Source organism: Bactrocera latifrons, unplaced genomic scaffold (assembly GCF_001853355.1).
Source record: "Bactrocera latifrons isolate USDA-ARS-PBARC rearing strain unplaced genomic scaffold, ASM185335v1 scaffold_71, whole genome shotgun sequence".
NCBI lineage: Eukaryota > Metazoa > Arthropoda > Insecta > Diptera > Tephritidae > Bactrocera > Bactrocera latifrons.
In genome coordinates this window covers 120354-140301 of record NW_017537390.1, presented here as the reverse complement: position 1 = coordinate 140301, position 19948 = coordinate 120354, and the positions used below count along the sequence as shown (strand labels likewise).

Sequence of the window (19948 nt, the reverse complement as noted above, 5' to 3'; positions counted from 1 at the left end):
CATTTGGTTGCACATTAAGATTGCCGTTATTTTGTGTGTAGCGGCGCGTAAATTCAAGCACTAAATGCACTCCATATGTACGCCTTATGAAATTTTTACCATTTATTTCTTTGCATTTCATTTCACTAATTCATTTTTCTTTCCTTTCTTGCAGCCTGTGAATGCCATCCGATCGGGTCGTCGGGCAAAACTTGCAACAACACCTCCGGCCAATGCCCCTGCAAGGACGGTGTGACCGGCCTTACCTGCAATCGCTGCGCGCGTGGCTATCAACAGAGCCGTTCACACATTGCGCCATGCATCAGTAAGTTCTTGCTTTCCGTTCATAATATTTCTTCGCCATTATTTACAAATCTCGACAAATGCCTTCCTACTAATGTCATTTTTTCGTATATCCGTATGTCCCTTCTTCTATAACAGAAATTCCCGCACGCAAAGCGAATATGTTGGACACACAGAATACCGCACCTGAACCAGATCCACATGATACCAATGCACCTTATCGCACAGAAGGTGGGAGGGGTAAGTAAGTGTTCGCTTTTTATCACTTTTTTGTTGGTGTTGTTTTCCTTTGACGGGTTTGTTTATATGTTTCTTTGGTTGACCTACATACCTATACCTATCTCCATAGAGCTTTTCTAACTCCAACTATGTTAGTGTTTTACTAAATTTCTTCTTCCCTTACTAATCAATAGATAAAAGGCTTGGTTTAATAGAAAAAATATCCCTATCCCCATAATGTCTATTTTCGATCAGAAACTTCGAATAATGTAATGTGATTCTGCCAAAATTGTTGCTTTAACGGTATAAAACTTTTTAAATTCTTATGAATATTGCTTTGTAGACACTCTTGGAATATCAAATCGAGTCTATTTGGATAAAGGAGACCCGACTAATCTGCAAATGATCACTCTCTCGAAAGAAAATGAATTTCTAAAGTATATATGGAGAGAAAATTCGAAATCTCTCTTTAAATTTTTGAAAAATAAACAGTTTTAATACCTATATCCGCATATCTTACTACTTGTGTGACAAAATGGTCCATAAAATATCGGCATTTCTCGACCAAACATATCAACAATACTGTTACATTAATATGGATAAGATTTCAGAGAGAGTATATGTTAACTAGTCGATCCTACTAGGGAACTCACTTGGACAACTTATAATGCCGATCCACTTTTACACAATTGATTCTAACGACCTTTTTAAATCGACAAAGCGCTATGAGTCTATCTCAAATTTATTGAGATGGCGGTTAGGATCGGCTATCCTGGTTCGCCGAAAGTATGACTGTCGAGATGTTTCAACATCAGTTTTGCAAAAGCTGGACAATGGAGAAGAAAATAACGAGATGATTCTACCTCACCTCTTACCATACAACTTTGACATTGATGTCCTACTGGATTTTTAGCCTTACAGCAAAAAAGCGTGTTGGACAATGCTCAGAAAGATCTCTAACGATTGTGGCAAGATGAACTTTGCTAGAGGAAGTAGAAAAATCGTCGACCAACGCCTGTCAGCTCACTAGAGATCCATAGGTCCAGAGCTAGAACGCAAGATAACAACGGAGATTCAACTTTTCCCACTCTTATGCGAGCGGGGATGTCCTCTTGATAGCTCATTGACTTTGTAATTTCAAGCGATTCTGTTACGACCAGGCAAGCAAACGAGTCTGATAATGTAGTAGCTTGATGCTATAGCTCGACACTCCTAACTTTGAGCGCCCAGTTTACGATCTCGACGCTAGTATTGCTGTCGGAGTGAATGGTCACCTCGGAGTGAATAGTCACCTCCCTGACAGAAGCGCCACTTAAGTCTAATGCTACTTTTATAACAGCTTCTGCTACATGAAAACACTACAGTAGTCCTAAGTAGCATAAAGCAGAATTTAACTGAGAACTCCTTACAAAATACTTTACCTCCGACCTCGACTCCTCCTAGCTTCGACTCATGCTTGAAAAAGCTTAATGTACCTCACCTCAAACGATTTCTCTTCGTTCATATATTCCTTGTCGGTATCTGAGCAGAGAAATAGCTCCCGGAGCAGCCTCTGCAGTGCAGTGGTCCAATTTTTCAGAAAAGTAATTGAAGAAGAGAGTTGTGGTATGTCCCTGTTTGGACCCTTTTATATACCCAGCTTCTCTGAGCCTTAGACAATACATCTGCCGGCAATATCCACGGGTGCTATGCTTAAAATGGCATTAAGTGCTATTGTTGGTGTAGTCAGCAATACACTGCAGATGCCAACTGAAAGAATGAATGTCGAAATCTGGCAATACCAGATTTAGTCAATTCAGTTAAAATAGCAAATCTTGCTCCAGAAGCTTAGAAACAGGTTTAGAAAAAGAACACGCATTACACATCTGACTTTACAAATTTCCGTTAATTCATTTAAATTTAAATTGCTTCGCTTTGATTTACATACTTATTTTCATACACGTATGTATAATATTTTTCTTGTTTGTTTGTATGTATACATATATCTATGCATATATACATATCTATATAATAAAGCAATTAAAGAAATAATATTTATTTATCACATGACGACTATGGAAAACACTCGTCACGTGATGCTCGCACTTAAAAAGTTCATTAAACTCGCGGAGAAATATTCTTTGAATAGTAAGAAAAAGAAAACTTGTGAGGGTTCCAAGCATTGGGGTAGATTAGGGAATATACGACTATGCAGACATTATTAACACCTCAACGCGCTCACAAGTGGGTTAGCGACCATACATATACCTAACTTACTGCACAATATGTGTGAAGCACTTATAGGAGCGCAGGTAAATAGTCACACTGACGACGAGTCTGGCGAACAAAAAGTCATAGAAACCGATGAGCACCGAAGTGTGAGTGTAATTAAAAAATCTTTAGTAACAAATACTAAGAATGATAAGCAGCTCAACGGGCAAAGGAGGGCGTGGCGAAAAGTTGCTACATTTCACGCGGCCTTCAAACAGCAGAAGATGAAACTGCCTGCCTGCGAAGCTAAGGAAGTATTGCTGATGTTGTAAAGCTATTTAGTGTGGCCGCCATGTAGACGGGAGGCCAGTGGCTGCTCAAGAGAATGCAATTAATAGCTGCTATAAAATAAAGATTTCCTCATTTCCTGTCGCATCATGCTGTGCAACTTCTGAGCGCCTGCAAGACAGTTTTATACCCTCAAGAGAATATATTGAGTTTGTCACGAAGTTTGTAATAGCTACAAGGAAACGACGGAGAACATATAAAATGTATATTTATATGATCAGGGCGACTACCTGAGTTGATTTAGCCGTGTCGGTCTGTCGGTCTGTTTAAACAGAAACTTATGCCTCAGCAATGTCAGCCTCCAAATTCAACGCACAAGAACTCTTGCTAACAGATCAAATTCTACAAGCCACTCATCATCCCCGTCCTGTTATATGGTGCAGAGTCATGGACGATGGGAACATCTGATGAGTCGACGTCAGGAGCTGCGCTGGCTACGTCGTGTCGTACATATGGACGAAAACACTCCACCTCTGGAAGTATTCGACGGAATACCCGCCCAGGTGATCAGAGGAAGGGGAAGCCTCCACTCCGTTCCAAATATCAGGTGGAGAAGGACCTGGCTTCGCTTGGAAACGCCAATTGACGCCACATAGCAAAAAGCAGAAACAACTGGTGCGTTGTTGTTAACTCGGCTATAACCGCGTAGGCGTGTTTATGCCAGTAAAGAAGAAGAAGTGCCTCAGTGTTGGAGATATCGATTATTTCCTCCCCAAGGGCTAATATAAAATATACATAGCTGTCATACAAACTCAACGTTCAAAATCAAGTCCTTGTATGGATAACTTCTTCATTCGACGAGATATTTTCACGAAAATTAGCATAGATATTTTCCAAGGCAATCTTCCAATATATGGTCCACATCGGACCACTATTGCATACATATATGTAGCTGCCATACAAACCGACCGAACAAAGTATAGTTCTTGTAAAGAAACGGTTTCTCTTGTGAAGGGCATTCTAGCTTCGGTGCAACCGAAGTTACTGTTTGTTTGTGTTTACCAATAGGGTGGGTGAGCGCAAGCGTGAAAAAGCGAGCAAGCGAGCTAGGCAGGTGAATCGTAAGCATATTTGCGGTTGTAAATAATAGAAGAAGTCCGCGTCAAAGTGATTTTCCATAAAACGCCCGCACGGCTCGCTTATAATGTAATAAAAAGAAATACTTAGTTGCTTACATAATTGAATAATTTTATATAGCAACTTCGCAAAATGTAAACAAATTACGTGCAGCAGACACAGACAGCGCGCGGAGAGTCAACAGCATAAGAGCATGTTGTGTGTTGCACATGCAACGAGTGCACGAGTGGGGCGAAAGGGTGCTGAAAATGATTAAAGTAAACAAACTGAAAAGTTTGCTGCTTGCGGCAATGACTTGTGGCCAGAAGTTTTAGCTGCTGCTGCTGCTGCTGCTGCTGCTGCGGCTTATTTTTACTGACACTTCTTGAGTATGGCATATACAAACAAATATCTCACGTTGCCACTGTGGCTGCCGCGAAAGCGTTAATGCATAAATATTGATAATAAAGACAACTACAACAACGCGACACGCCATACAAATACACGCTGATATATTGTTTTGCCTGATAAGGTTTTTCGCCCATAGTCCCAGAGGTCGTAAAATATTTGCGCTCGTAATGTTAGTCACTCGCTGCTTATTGTTAAACTTTAAGCTTAGCCAAAACTGTACTAACAGACTGTAAGGCGGGGTAAAAAAGCCCGAGTAGCTTTAACGCTTGTCCTCTGTGGATTTCATGCGACATACTTGATGATACGTATGTATGTATGTGGGAGCACTCCTGGGCGACAGCCAACAACTGACAACAAACACTGCTACTGCTGGTCCACACTGGGAGTTATAAGCTTGTAAGAAGCTGCTAGCAAGCTTTGGAGTGAACATAGACACATACGAGGTAATCACTTGTTAAACGCCGTTTTAATGGCTGTTTGATAACCGAAAGTATTACACGTCTTTTAGTGAACACTAAATGGATAGTGATGATATAAAATTACAAGGCGAGATAATTTAAGATTTTCAGGTTATATTTAATGCTTTTTATGGTTATAAATTCGTTTATCTCCGCGTTACGAAATGGGAGACTCACAGACCGAATGTCGTTGGTTGGTTGAAAAGAGCAATGGAGAGGCGCCCGACCACAAAACCATCTAAACATTCACTAGGTCCATTATTTTCCCACGAAACGGATATGATTCTTATAAGGTTGACAATATATCTCCATTCTATTAAACAAAGAAAATAGTGAATATGACGATATATCCGAAGATGCAATCGAATACGATGAAATTAAAATGAATAACCGATTATAAAAAGGTTAGGGTAGTCATATTGTGGCTGAGAACTTGCAAAATCCTGTCTAATGATGAAGCATAGGCTCCATTCGTAATATTTCCAATTTTATATACAAAAACGTTTCACTGAAACGTGCCCTTTTCTATACAACACCACGGATTTTGGAAATAAATTTCAATTCCGTGCCAATATTACGCTTCCTTCCAGTGAATAATAGAAAAGGGACCAGGTGGAGAAGGATGCTGGAATAAGCGTCTATACGAGTAGGTTGAAACTAGATAATGTCTTTTCAGCAAAAATTACACACAAAAATCGCCTTCCGAATACCAGACGACTGCGGTAGCTTTGAAGCGAAGATCACAGCAATTAAAGAAAGATTTCGTGTACTAACAAGAAGTCTGCTCACGACAAGCAATATATTTATGCACACAGACACCAATCGGCTGTGAAATCACTAAAGTCTCTTAGGAATTCGTCAAATGTAGAGAAAGAATACCTTGATCATTTAATGATCCACTTAAAGAAAATATCCTATTTCAAGGGTTCCAGGACATAAATAGAGATATCCCTGGGAACTGTCAACCTAATAAATAGACATATCTCTGGAAACTGTCAAACAGATTTACAGTCACTGTTCTACAATTAGGCTCCGGAAAAGAAGGAATTTACATGCCTCTGGCTACTTGGAGACAACCCTTGACTTGATCAGCTAGTAGATAAACGTGACATGAATGAATCTAAAATTCTGAATGAATAACATAAGAACTCTAGTAGGAGTGCTAAAAAGTGACCATCAGACTGGAAACTTCAAACAATGACCATTGTAGAAGCATCTAAAGTGCAAAAAAAATACGTGTTTTAGTTAAAACTTTAACTTTAAACAAACTGAAAATCGGATTTTTGGCAGACATTTTTACAAGAAAATTAACACTTCGCGACATTTTTTTTAAATAGTTGTAATCGAAAAAAAATCCTTCGTGCAAGTCTTTAAGAATTGTATATGAAAGACCTGTGTAAAATTTCATGAAGATCGGTTGAGTAGCTCTCGAGAAATCTTGACAACCGACTTCAAAAACACAGTATTGAGAAAATCGGCGCACTTAGCCCAGCTAGCCTCGAGCGCACAAGTTCTCAAGGCTGTATCCCCGAAACTATTACTCTGTTCAACTTGAAAATTTAGGACAATGTTCTAACTAGAGGTGTTTTAAAACTTACTAAGACAATAAAAAAATCGATTTTTTGAAAGCCGTAAAGCTATGTAACACCTGAAGCTCTTCCTTAAAGGAAATATAGCGTAAATAAAAACTTGATATTCCCAATATGAGTCTCAACGTAAAGAATTTTAAAAAAATTCTTAAGTTATGGTACAAGTAGGATATACCTAACCAAGAAAGGGAAACTCAATACAGTAGAAACTCGTTTATCCGGCCCGCAGTTATACGGATTCGGGATTATCCGGACTACCAACCGCGACCAATTTATATGTACCCACAGGTCGAAATTATGGAATCATGAACGTGTCGGAACTTGCATATTCCGCCCGCGCTATGTGGGGTCGCTACCGCTGCTCCGCGCATTTCATTATTGTTTTAGTTCGTTTGCAATTGTGACTCCGCTCTGACGTGCGTGTCACGTCTACATATTTAAACATGCAAAAGCGTAAGAGAGTGGTGCTTTATCGCTTAAACACAAAATAAATGTCATGGATTCACTAAAAAAGGGAGAAACCGGCCGTAGGTTAGCTGAAAAATATGGTGTAGGTACCGATTCGATTATACACCTGCAAATTAGATAGTGAAGACGGGAGTACAAATCGGAAAATGATGAGGAGACCGAAACATGAACTTTTAGAAGAAGCTCTGTATTGTTGGTTTTTACAAAAACCATCAACTGGGCAACCGATATCTGGACCTTTGGACCGAGAGAATTCAGCTCCAAGATATAAAAATGTAAATGTGCTACTTTTACTGGATAATGCGCCAACCCATCCTTCAGCTGATTTGTTAGAGAGGGAAAATGGAAAGTTTAAAGTAAAATTTTTGAATCTTTATGTGACATAAATGGATCAAAGTGTTATTGAAACATTGAAACGACTTTATAGAAAAGTGGGGATAAAGAAGATAATGTAGAAGTAGTATTATCATTTTTTAAGGACATGAATTCAAAGAAGTATTATTATATGGTTGTAGATGCATGGGATTTGATTGAAAGGAAGACTTTAAGCAAGGCTTGGAAGGAGTGGGTCACTTGTGACAGTAATGATCAAGGATTTCAGATTACGGCTGATGACAAACTCGTAGAAAACATTTTGCAGATAAATGAACAGCAGGAAATGCAAGAAGATGAAACAGAAGAAAACATAAACGTAGAAAATGATACAGGACCATCTGATGATGTAGCATTTCATGCCCTGGAAACTACTCTCAAACGAATTCGTGTTATAACAGCAATGAAGAGAAAAAGTTGCTTACGTCAAATGACAATTACCAAATATTTTAAACCAAATTAAACTTATTACCTACCTACTTATTTCATGATTAATGCTGCAGTTTAGTGATGTGTATAAAATGTAATCTAAGAAAATATGTACATACATACATAAGTAAGTGTTCATTTCTTAGTAAACATTGATTTTCGTTGATATCTATTTGTTTTTCTTCATAAATTCGATTATCCGGATTTTCGATTATCCGAATGCCTATCGACAACAATTAGTCCGGTTAATCGAGTTTCTACTGTATTCAAATTCCACTTTTGAGTCGCTGACGAATTTTTTCCTCAACCACTACAATTACTTCCACCAACAGCATTATTCCACTTTTAATTTCAACGTAAGGCAAATAAATTTCTTGAACTCAAAACACTACGTAGAACTTACTTATTCTAATTTACTTACACTTTCAAATGAAATATGCACTTTGTTAACAACAAACACACAAACTAACTCGTCACATGAATAATCTCATTTCTAATGAAAAACAAACTCCATTTGTAATATTTACACGACAAATAAAAACCAACAATAGCAAAAAACAACAAAGACACTGTTAGTCAACTTTAAAAGTGAATGAGTGAAATGAGAGCACGGAGCACTAAAAGAGGCAACTTCCTAAATGCAAAACAAACGTCAGGCCACAAGTCAACGGGTAAAGTAGAACAGCAGCAGCGGCACAAAGGACAGGACTAAGGAAAAAACAGGGGAGGCAAGAACGAAATTTAAAATAAGTTTCAAAATGAAATATTTCTTGTCTGCTGGACATGAAAAGGTCCTACCCGACAAAGTATCCACACAATGCGCGGTCCACAGAGAGCAAAAGATGGAGAGAGTTGGAGAGTGAGAAAAACGAGTTGCATTTTAGCTATGAATTATGCAGTTATGCAGTTAGTTTAGTTGTTCGGGCTGCAAGTGCCACGTTTATTTCCAACTTATGCAAAAAGCAACGAAAAGCGCATTTGCAACAAATATTTATGATTATATAAGAATATTTTGCAAACAAATGTCGGTTGGACTTAACTGGAACTTAACGAGTATAACACTTAATAAATTCAGCAAAGCACTTAAGAGACAGACGCTCAAGCAGCGCGACTTGAATGGAGAGTAAATTATAGTTGGTGAGCACACTTGTGGCATGCCGCAGCAAGGCATAACTTTTCGCCAAAAAGTTGGTCAAATAAACTTAAAAGTGAGACAAATTTGAGAGATTTATAACATTTTTTAGCAATTTGTACTTTTACTGCTTGCTCGGCGAATGGAGACACATAGCTCGCAATGCACTTTAATGCCGTTAATAGCTTTTCGCAAACTGCCGTAATTATCATTTGTCGCTTTCAAACAAACAGTTGGCGGTTTTTGCTGGCACTTCTTGTTTCGGTCGCGCCCCCTTCTGGCGTATTGTCACAATTAAATGTAATTGAAAACGCCGGCTTCGCTTTGAAAGGAATCGCAAATGCAAATTGTTAGCTCTAGTTTCGCCCCCTGAACTAGTGCGCCGTGAAAGGCGCTTAAAACAACAAATAATGAAACTCACATGTAATTCACTTAAACATGTCCCAAGTCGCTTTTGCAGCATTATTGCGTTGCTTTCGCTCCAAATGCCTAGCATTGGTGTCGGCTCTTTGGCAAAAGGGGAACAGGGAAACTGCTCTCGGTTGATGTTCACTTGGTTAGCGACTATGAGAGTACTTTTTTTAATTTTTTTTTTTTTTTGTTTTGCAATGCTTTAAAGCGGCTTGAGTCTTCAATTTGTTACTTGCTAATATTTTTGAGAAATTATTATTAGCACATTGGAAAAGGGCATAATTTCTTAAGCAGAGGTTCGGAAACAAATACAAATATGTCAAGTAAGAGAATTTTTGATTATAACTATGGATATACATACATATTAAATAAAGTACTATGGCTTTGAGCTACTAATAATTACGAATAAACCACGATAAGGCAAGAAATTTCCGACTGTCAACAATTATAAGCTTTTAGCAGTTACACTTGGCAGATTGTGCTTCTTCACCCCACTACTTTGGCAAAGATCACCAAATTGCAGCAAAATCCTCAACTCAAGTAGCTAGCCGACAGCACCTGGGAAAAAGACACAGTAACATTCTTGGTAACATACGTGACAGTCGGTCAGTCATTTACTAGCATACACAGCACCGGTATGGTCGCCCTGAAGAATCTTCAGAGAACACTGCACTCCATACGATACCGGGATACCACCTGATCTCTCCCGTCGAACACCTCCAAGCAATTTTTGCTTTTTTTTTTTTTTTTTTTTTTTAAATCATCCCCCCTTTTTTTAATTTTTTTTTTTTTTTTTTTTTTTTTTTTTTTGATGAAATCATCCCCCCATCCGGGGGTTTAAAGCGGAACTGCTTCCTAGGAGCATCAAGAGATCATTACGCCGTTGAACATAAAGCCAAATAGACTACAGACAGAACAAGTTTCAGACATGCACTGAAGGCAAACACTCTCCCAATGAATAGCGTACTTTGAGTTAAACCCACAGCAGACCAAGAGTTCCAGTTTCCCCGAGAATCTACAGTGACCCTTGCGCAACTTCGTTGCAATTTGAACTCACAACTGACCAGACATTTACTATGCCAAATCCAAATCTTGGATTCTTGGACCCGTGTAAAAAGGATCGACACAAATAACTTTTTCGTCGATTTCAAAGCTGTTCTTGACAGCACGAAAAGGAGCTACCTTTATGCCGCGATGTCTGCACTTCGTATCCCCGCAAAGCTAATACGACTATGTAAGCTGACGTTGAGCAATACTAAAAGCTCCGTCAGGATCGGGAAGACCTTACCGAGCCATTCGATAAAACTGTTGACAATCAGATCGAAGTCGTTGAGAGTTGCTCTATCTTGGAACCACCATTAACACCAAAAACAACGTCAGTCTCAAAATCCTACGCAGAATAACTCTTGCCAACAAGTGCTTCGGACTAAGTAAGCAATGGAGAAGTCAAATCCTCTCACGACGAACAAAGACCAAACTCATAGGTCATAACATCATCGCCGCTCTGATGGTACAGAGATATCTGAGGAGTCGGCGTTATGAGTTTTAGAGAGAAAGGTTCGGCGAAAGAGAAGGACCTGGCTGCACTTGGAATCTCCAGTTGGCATCAAACAGCGAAAAGGAAAAACGATTGTCGGGTTTTTGTAAACTCGGCTATAATCGCGTAAGCGGTGTCTATACCAATAAAGAAGAACTCCCACCAATGCAGAATTGAGCACAATAGATAGCCGCTACAACAACAATAGTAACTCGCCTAATTTTATTTCTAGACTACCTATATTCAAATGGGGAAGAGACTCAAACCAAAAGGAAACTCTGTTTTGTGAAAATTAATTAATTAAATGTCTGCCTCGATTCTTCTTGGTTTTTCTTGCTAACAATTAACGATAGTAAAAGGAGGCATCAATCAGGATTAAGCTCCATACGACTTTCTTTACCAAAGCTGATAGTGTCATGTGTAGAAATTTACGCAACTGAGGAAAGTTCTCTGATCGGCATTCACTTGGGAGTGACCAGAAACGATTATTTTACATATGGCTCAAGCAGCTCACGACTTCCGGTGTGGGTAGCCTATGAACATCCGTTTGAAGGCGAGCTACGTAAAAAACACCCCTAATGAAAATTAACAATCAGCCTCGGATGAGCGACTGTGGGACGGCATTTCTAACTCTTTACGTACAGCTGCTACCGAAACCATTGGTTTTCGCAAAATGCAAAAGAACAGCTGGTACGAAGACTGGAGCAAACTCTTGTAATTGGTGGTTCTAGTCACAAAAAAGGAAACCTCACAATCTGCGCCAACATCCGTGGGATAAGCCTACTCAACATCGCGTATAAGGTTCCATCGAGCGTATTGTGAGAAAGATTAAAGCCCACCGTCAACAAATTAATTGGACCTTATTAGTGCGGCTTTAAACATGGCAAATCAACAACCGACCAAATATTCACCATGCGCCAATTCTTGGAAAAGACCCTTCCAGACAAAGCAACACCCTATCGTGCGACTACTTCAATCTATTCCTAGAGAAAATAATTCAAGCTATAGATCGGAACAGAGAAAGTACGATTTTTTACAAGAGTGTACGGCTGCTGGCGTACGCCGATGATATTTATGTAATTTGCCATAACAACCGTACCGTTAGTTTACTCTCTCCAGTTCGAAGAAAGAAGCGAAGCAAATGGGAAAGACAAAATATCTGCTGACATCCAGCTAACAGTCGTTACAATCGCGACTTAGCTTCTACATCACTGTTGACAATCATAACTTCGAAATTCTAGACAATTTCGTCTATCTTGAAACCAGCGTTAACATCAAAAACAACGGCAGCTTCGAAATACAACGCAGAATAACTCTTGCCAACAGGTGCTACTTCGGACTAAGTAGGCAATTGAGAAGTAACGTCCTCTCATGACGTGCAAAGACCAAATTCTATAAGTAACTCACCATTCCCGTTCTACTAAGTAGCATGGACGATGACAACATCTGATGTGTCGGCGTTACGAGTTTTCGAGAGAAGATTTATGGTCCTTTGTGCATTGGCAATGGCGAATACCGCAGTCGAAGAGAGATGATCTAGACGAGATATACGACAACATTGGCATATGTAGTTCAGTGAATTAAGATACAGCGGCTACGCTAGCTAGATCATGTCGTCCGAATGGATGAAAACACTCGACGTAGTACCCACCGGTCAAGCAGAGAAATAGATTACACTAGGAATCTCCAATTGACACCAAGCAAAAAAAAAGAAAAACAACTGGTGCGCTGGCTGAAGTCGCATGGAGCTGAATCCGGTGATAACAATGGTTGAGACCTCCTTTTGTTATTGTTAATTACATGCAAGAAAAAACGGTGTATTTTTTAAACCAATTTCTTCTTCTTTCTTATTGGCGTAGATACTACTTACGCGGTTATAGCCGATTTTACTAGATCATGGTTATCACCGGATTAAGCTCCATGCGACTTTCGTTTTTTTATCAAAACTAATAAATCCATAAGAGGCCAAAGATTTACCCGATGTATGCGAAAGAGAACTTGTCAGGAATCGTGTGACAATACGTAAGATCATTGGATAATGTTGAATAAGAAATAAATGATGATCCGATAAGCGCTAATGGCTGAAAGTGCACGTCATTTAGCATTCTAACTCTATTATTTACACACCAAGACTGTTTCTGTTTTGATGCTTTTTAAATGAGTCACTTGCATAGACTGATATGTACATATGTATTGAGTTGCGTTGGCATTTTCCAAAGTTGAATTGGCTGCGATTCTAGCTAGCAAATTGAATTGTAAGCATTGATAGGCCGCGTTGACGCTAATTGTAAAAAATGCCAATACATACATATACAAACACGATGCTGTGCATTCCGGGGCGGACAGTTTGTCAACTTGACTGCACTTCGTAAGCGACGCCCCCTGAACTTTAAAAACCAATGCACATTCATATGTATATGTCTAGTATATACATACATATGTACATCTATTATACATATGTACAGTTTTTTTGTTCAAATGGCAGGCGTGAAAATTTTCTGAAAGCGCCGTAGCCGTCGTAGTCTAGGAAAGTGATGCCAATTTAGGTGATGCTTAAGTGAATACAGGGCACACACACCAACACAGAGGCGCAATGGCACAACAACTACAACAATAAGCTGCAGCACTTGATTGTTGTTCTAATTTAGTTGCCGCTATTTTGATTGTTCTTGTTTGTGTTGCCTTAGCACTATTGCTCCAATTCTGTAATTTTTTGGGATTTTAATACACACACACATGCAAACATACAGTTACATATACATGAATAAGTTTAGGCCTATATTTTGCTGGTGAGTCAATAAATACCGCATTTTATTGATCCAATCAGCGTGCATCTAATTGAGAGGAAGATAAAAATCAACAGCAGTTAACAGTTCCGCAGATAATTGACCTTTTACGCATTGGCATTGTGGGAGGGAAGGTAGGCATGGTGTAGCAACAACAATAAACAAATATTTACTGCAAGCAAATCTATAAATTTTCTAGTCTTTTCGTTTAACATGTAAAAGCTTGTTGTAATCGTGTATTTTATACACTTAAGGTTGTTGTTGTTGCTGCTGCTGCTATTGTGGTTTTTAGACGCATTGCATTAGTTAACTGCTATAATAAAATCGCATTTTAAGTGCCAGAAGCTCTTAACTTTTGCAGTTAAATAAATATTTGGTGAATTTTTTTTCTTGCTTCGCTTTGAGCGTTTTGCGGCATAATAGAAAGTGTTTGCTATGCAATTTATTAGCATTACAGCGGTGTATTAAAGAGCAAGAACTATTGTGTTTTCCTGCTTTTAAAAGGAATTTGTTTTGATAATTTACATTTAAGGTATATAAAATATTTGTGTTTATTACTCAGCCCAAAAATTCACTCAATTTGAGTGATTTGTTTTGGGTGCTCTTACGCAAAAAAATTGAACTAATCCATCAAATGTTGGAAAAACATAAAATTATTTGAAAAATTCCATGTGGGAAATTTGTGAAATATTTTTGTTAGATGCAATTATTTAACTTTTTAATTACCAAATTGTGGTTGAAGTATTTTTCCTTGCTTTAATCAAAGCATATTTCAATATTATCTATTTCCAATGTATGTGTAACAATACAAAAATCGCTAACTAACGGCTGCAAGGAAGCTATAATACCCCCCACACACAGGTGCAGTTCTTGTAGCATTGAAGCTTCTAGCCTTCACTTACCTTTGTTTGTATGGTGGCTGTATGCTATAATGGTCCGATCACAACAATTTCTTAGAAAACTATATATATTTGCCTTAGAGAATAATTCATGTTAAATTTCGTGAAGGTAGCTCGTCAAATAAAAAAGGTTTTCTATACAAGCGCATGATTTTGATCACTCAGTCTGTATGGCAGCTATATGCTATAATGGTCCAATATTAAAAATTTCTTAGAAAATTATACCGTTATCTCGGATAATAATCCATGCCATATTTCGTGAAGATAGCTCGTCAAATAAAAAAGTTTTATATACAAGGACTAATTTTTTATATGCTATAGTGGTCCATTATCAACAAATTCTTAGAAAATTATATTGTTGTCTTGGAGAATTAGTCATACCGAATTTCGCGAAGACACCTCATCAAATAAAACATTTTCCATACAAAGGCATGCTTTTGATCGTTCAGTTTGTATAGCAGCTACATATGTATGTGCTATAGTGGTCCTATATCGGCGGTTTCGACAAGTGAGGGTATAAAAATTAAGTAGATTAAAAAAAATCTAAGAAATCTAAACAAATTTATTATAAAATATGAAAGGTCTTAAGATTTATTAGCTTACTAAGTGAGTGTGTTGTTTAGTTGAAAGCTTTAGCTAAGTGGCGAGATGTTCTAAGACTATTTTGGCATATGTACATACTTGTATATGTAATATCTATATATAATCAACTTCACTAACTTAGTGAATTGTAAATACATCTTGGTAAAACCTCAAATCGGCTATAACAACTATAATTTTGTTTCGAGTAATTGAAAGATTTCGAAAAGCTAAGCTGATTGATTTGTGGTTATTTCTACAAATTAGTTTGGTTATGCATCAATTTATTGAACGAAGTTTGTTTTAGTACACATATTAAAAAAGTTCTCACTGCTATTAAAACAATCAAGTTCAGGTCTATGTTTCATAAAATAGGCGTTTGTTGAAATAATTGGGCAATCTTGTTTTTTCGCACTTCTCTTTAAAACAACACAAAATAAGTTTTTTAGGTCATTGCAAATGCTCTTTGCTTCACTTCTTAGGAAATAGTATGCTAGTTTAACATTGAATAGAAGATGAAAAGGGAATAGGAGTACTATTACGAATTTCCTCTAGCATTCAAAGCCGACGTTGACTCTTATGCTATATGAAGGCATTTTTGAAAAGTTCTATCGCCATTTTTAATATGAATTTTGAAAGTAACTACAGTTCAGCTCCGCCTGAGCTTCTAATCTTACTGTCGCTGGTTTTTACACCTCTAGTACGGTGTGTTTTGTAAAATAATTTCTCCAGATGAATTCAATACAAGAAGAAGAAGTKCGTTCCCCATTAAGCAGTTACAACTCCACATGTGTGGTGTAACAGACCTTTCGATTTCTCTCCGTGCAAAAAATATCCAAAAGAAGTAAACACATTTCTGCAAACTTTGTTGTACTTTTTATATTTTAAAAGAATAGCTTTTGCACGAAAAAAAGCAAACCAAAAAAAAGTGCAAGAAAAAGCAGAAAATAGCATACAGCCACATTAGCGCTGCTCTGGCCCCCAAGCTAATTGGCATTGGTAATTGAATTGTATTTAAATTTAAAATGTAATTTGTTTTGGTTTTTGCCTCTCAGTATACAAAGCATATGTATATGTGTAGGCATTTTTTACTTTTACTTTTATTTCTTGAATGAATTTGGCTGCATTGCTGGCTATTCTGCTGAAATAGGTATACATATACCACACTAAATGTAGGTAGATACATATGGATGTCTATATTTGTTGCATTTTGTGTTTCGGCATTGTTGCAATTAGTACTCAACATTTCCACATGTCTCAATTGGCTACTGATTGACGTCTTTTATTGGCCATTGAGGCGAAATTGAATTATTTCAGAACTTTTTTGGTTGGAAAACAAGTTGCGGGATTGCTTTTTATGGTTTGTTGTTATAGTAGAGGGATAGGAATGGGTTTTTAGCGAAAAAAAATTTTAGTTTTCATAAGAACATTAAAGAAATCTTCGAAATATATTAAATTATGATTTTTGTTGCATTTTATTTCTAAAGAATAATTGACAGTTAGGTTGTTGTTTAGTAAACATAAAGAAATGGAGTAAAGAGCTCCCAAACTAATATTGATGGCATCTTTCTTCATCTTTCTTTAACGTAAATTTTTTAGTTAAAGACAAGAAGTTATGAATTTGGTTAATTTTTTTTTTTTTAATTTTAATCACTTTTATAATTTTGTTTGTGAATAGCCTTTAAAAACTATTAGAAATCTTTTTACTAATAAATATTAGCAGCATTTATAACGGTACTTATAATTTGATTACGACTTTCACTTTCAGAATGCGAAAGATGCAAAATAAGCACAAAAAGGTTAAACCTCAACAAATTCTGCAAAAGAGACTACGGTAAGTATTTATGAGAAATGAAAGCTCAAAAAAAGCTTTCACTTAAAATATACGACTTAGTTAAAATTACAATTAAGTTAAGTAATAATTATAGTATATTTTGAAAATCGTAAGAGCTTTTTATATAGCCCTTAGTCTAGTTATAATAATATAAAATATCACCTAAAGTTTTCTAAATTTCCTTAATAAGATTTCTAATTTCCATCATCTCTTACCACCAGCAATAATGGCGAAAGTGATTGGCCGCGAATCGAGTACCGAAGTAACGAGCAGCAGCGAACAATACACCAAAGAAAATCAACAAATGGATCACGACGACGAAACGGAGGCCATGGAGGACAACGCACCCGAAACGGTCAAATACGACATACAAATACAGGCGATCTTCAAGCGTACCCCGCTCGAGTACGCAACAACGAATACAATCCTAAAACGGGGTCCTTTGACCTGGATCATACCAATTAAGAATCTAGAATGTCGCTGTCCCAGAATCAAAATGAATCGGTAAGCAAAGCAAAAGAATATATAAGACACATCAATAAGCAGTTATAACAAATGATCAAAATGTATCGATACTAACAGAAACCCTACATTCCTATGTAAATTAGTTTTAACGAACAGTTTATGTGGACCAGTGTGGTTCAAATTTGATCAGCTGTTATAAAATATTGAATAAATTATATTTTTTTGCTTTCTCCTCTCTCATTCACAGCTCCTATCTGATACTGGGCAGAGATTCGGAATCGCCACCGGGCTATCTTGGCATCGGTCCGCGTTCCATTGTGATCGAGTGGAAGGATGAATGGTATAGACGTATGAAACGCTTCCAGCGACGTGCGCGAACGTGTCAGTAAAGTGAATTTGGAAAAAGCACAAAAATTTTAAAATTGAAAAACATACACACTTCCACACAAACATACATACGTACATACATACATGCGCATATTTTAAATGTATTTGTATTTATAAAAAAAAATAATGATAATTTCAAATAGTTTTTAAGGCAAAACTACTTAAATGCATTCAAAGTCGAATAAGCCGATTAACACACACACATACAAGCATACACATATATTTGTACATACGTATGTACATATGTGCAAGAAATATATACGTAATTGTATGCATCTGAGTGAATTAATTTTTAGCTGTGTAAAAAAAAAATATTTGTATTGTATCTAAATTATTCGAAAAGAGCACAAAAAGTTGCAATAATTTTATTATTTCTTTAGTTTATTATTTTTAAATGAATAACGCCCATAATTATTTATTTATAGTATTTTTTATAATTTACTTCATCTCGCACTAACACCGATTTATTTTTTAAATGAAAAAAAAATATAATTTAAGTATAAACTTTTTTGAAAAATATGAGCTTTTTTCAAACTTTTGTAACATATTGATAAAATTGTTTAAACATTATAAAGTAAAAATCATACGCTGAAATATAATGAAAGCATTTTTTATTTACCAAAGTATTCGTGAAAATAATATATATATTAATTTTTATATATTTAAAAGTTAAAGCTTTTCTAGGTCAAACAAAGAAGCAATTACAAGCAAAAGTTTTGTTGAAATACTAAAAAAATAATTTGAAAATACATATATAATCTACCAAAAGTCTTGACGAAGCTTTCTACATCATTACTGTTTACTTAAGCTTTTGAGAGCTTTTTAAAGCTTAGGATATGCTTATGAATTATGTGCAAAATTCTTTAGAAGAGTACAATATTTTAACTCATCGCCAATTAATAAGCAATCTAACTAAAATAATAAATACATGTTTCATGTAATTTTTTTTTAAGTTTTCTAAAGTTGTTCGAAAGCTAATAAAACTTTGAAAGCTCGAGAAATAACTAAGAACTATAGACAATGCTACAAAACTATTTTATCTAATATGTAAAACAGCAAATAGTAATAGTTTTCACATAATTTCTAAAAGCTTTTAAAAGCTAAGTGAGCTTTTGTAGAGCTTTCACAAAGTTTTGTATTCTTATATAAAACTTTTAAAAATTAATGGAACTTTTAAAAAATGCTTACCTAGTATCAGAGTAATCAAAATTCATATGGAAATCAAAAGCACAAGAAAGCTCTGAAAATAATTAACAACATATAGCCTACGAAAACTAATGCCACGAAATTATTTTCACTAATATTCCAAGCAGTAATTGCAGCAATAAAAGCTTTCTAGACCTTTCATGTTAATTTCTTAAATTAATGGAACTTTTCCAAAGCTTTCACAAAGTTTTATATGCCTTTATAAAACTTAAAAAGCTGATGGGCTTTTCAGAAAATATCTATACAGTAACAGAGTAATCAAAATTCAGTTGGAGATCAAAAGCTCAATAAAGCTTAGTAAAGAACTAACAACAGAGTATACTATACATATATGACGGATATTATTTTCTATAGTCCAAAAACTAATTTTTATACTAGATACTTATTCGCATCAGGGTCAGACTTTTTCAAACAATAACAAAATTAACTCTTTGAAATCCTTTTTTTTTTATCAATTTCTAAGGAGAAATGGAGTTTTTTGCGTACTATTAGCAATTAAATTTCATGCCATACATTTTGCCATAACTATTTACTCAAACTCTACTGTATTTTAGTCCAATCACACACACACAGATCCTATATAGCAAACATAAAGAACCATAAACGTAGTTTAAATTCATACTTATGTGAAGTAAATAGAACTGGAACAATAAATAATGCGCCAATAAATTACCTAAAGTAAATAAAAAATCAAATAAAATAAAAATTGATATATACACAAACACGACTAAATATTTACAATACTTGCGTACACAAATGAAAAAATAATAATAATTAAATGGCAACTAAAATCAAATGTATGAAAAAGCAATAATGATTAACACACCGCACAATAAAAGTATTAAATATTGAAATTAATATTAATATAATGTACTTACATAGTATTAGGG

At 36.2% G+C, this 19948-nt stretch overlaps 1 protein-coding gene and 1 long non-coding RNA gene across 3 annotated transcripts in view; one reads left to right on the top strand and one right to left on the bottom strand.

Annotated features, from left to right (window-relative positions):
* The window catches only part of LOC108975999 (netrin-A), a 192714-nt gene extending 174520 nt beyond the window's left edge, over positions 1 to 18194 (top strand). The window contains exons 3-7 of one of the 2 annotated variants that reach the window (XM_018944867.1): positions 155 to 304; positions 421 to 522; positions 16935 to 17000; positions 17222 to 17504; positions 17713 to 18194. In XM_018944867.1, coding sequence (XP_018800412.1) covers positions 155 to 304; positions 421 to 522; positions 16935 to 17000; positions 17222 to 17504; positions 17713 to 17854 — 743 coding nt within the window. In that variant the 3' untranslated portion in view covers positions 17855 to 18194. Of the gene's footprint in view, positions 1 to 154; positions 305 to 420; positions 527 to 16934; positions 17001 to 17221; positions 17505 to 17712 lie in introns of both variants that reach the window. The other variant, XM_018944868.1, reaches the window with a different exon arrangement.
* Positions 1 to 19948, bottom strand: part of LOC108976001 — a 424947-nt gene that overhangs the window by 397203 nt on the left and 7796 nt on the right. The gene's annotated exons all lie outside the window — the stretch shown is intronic.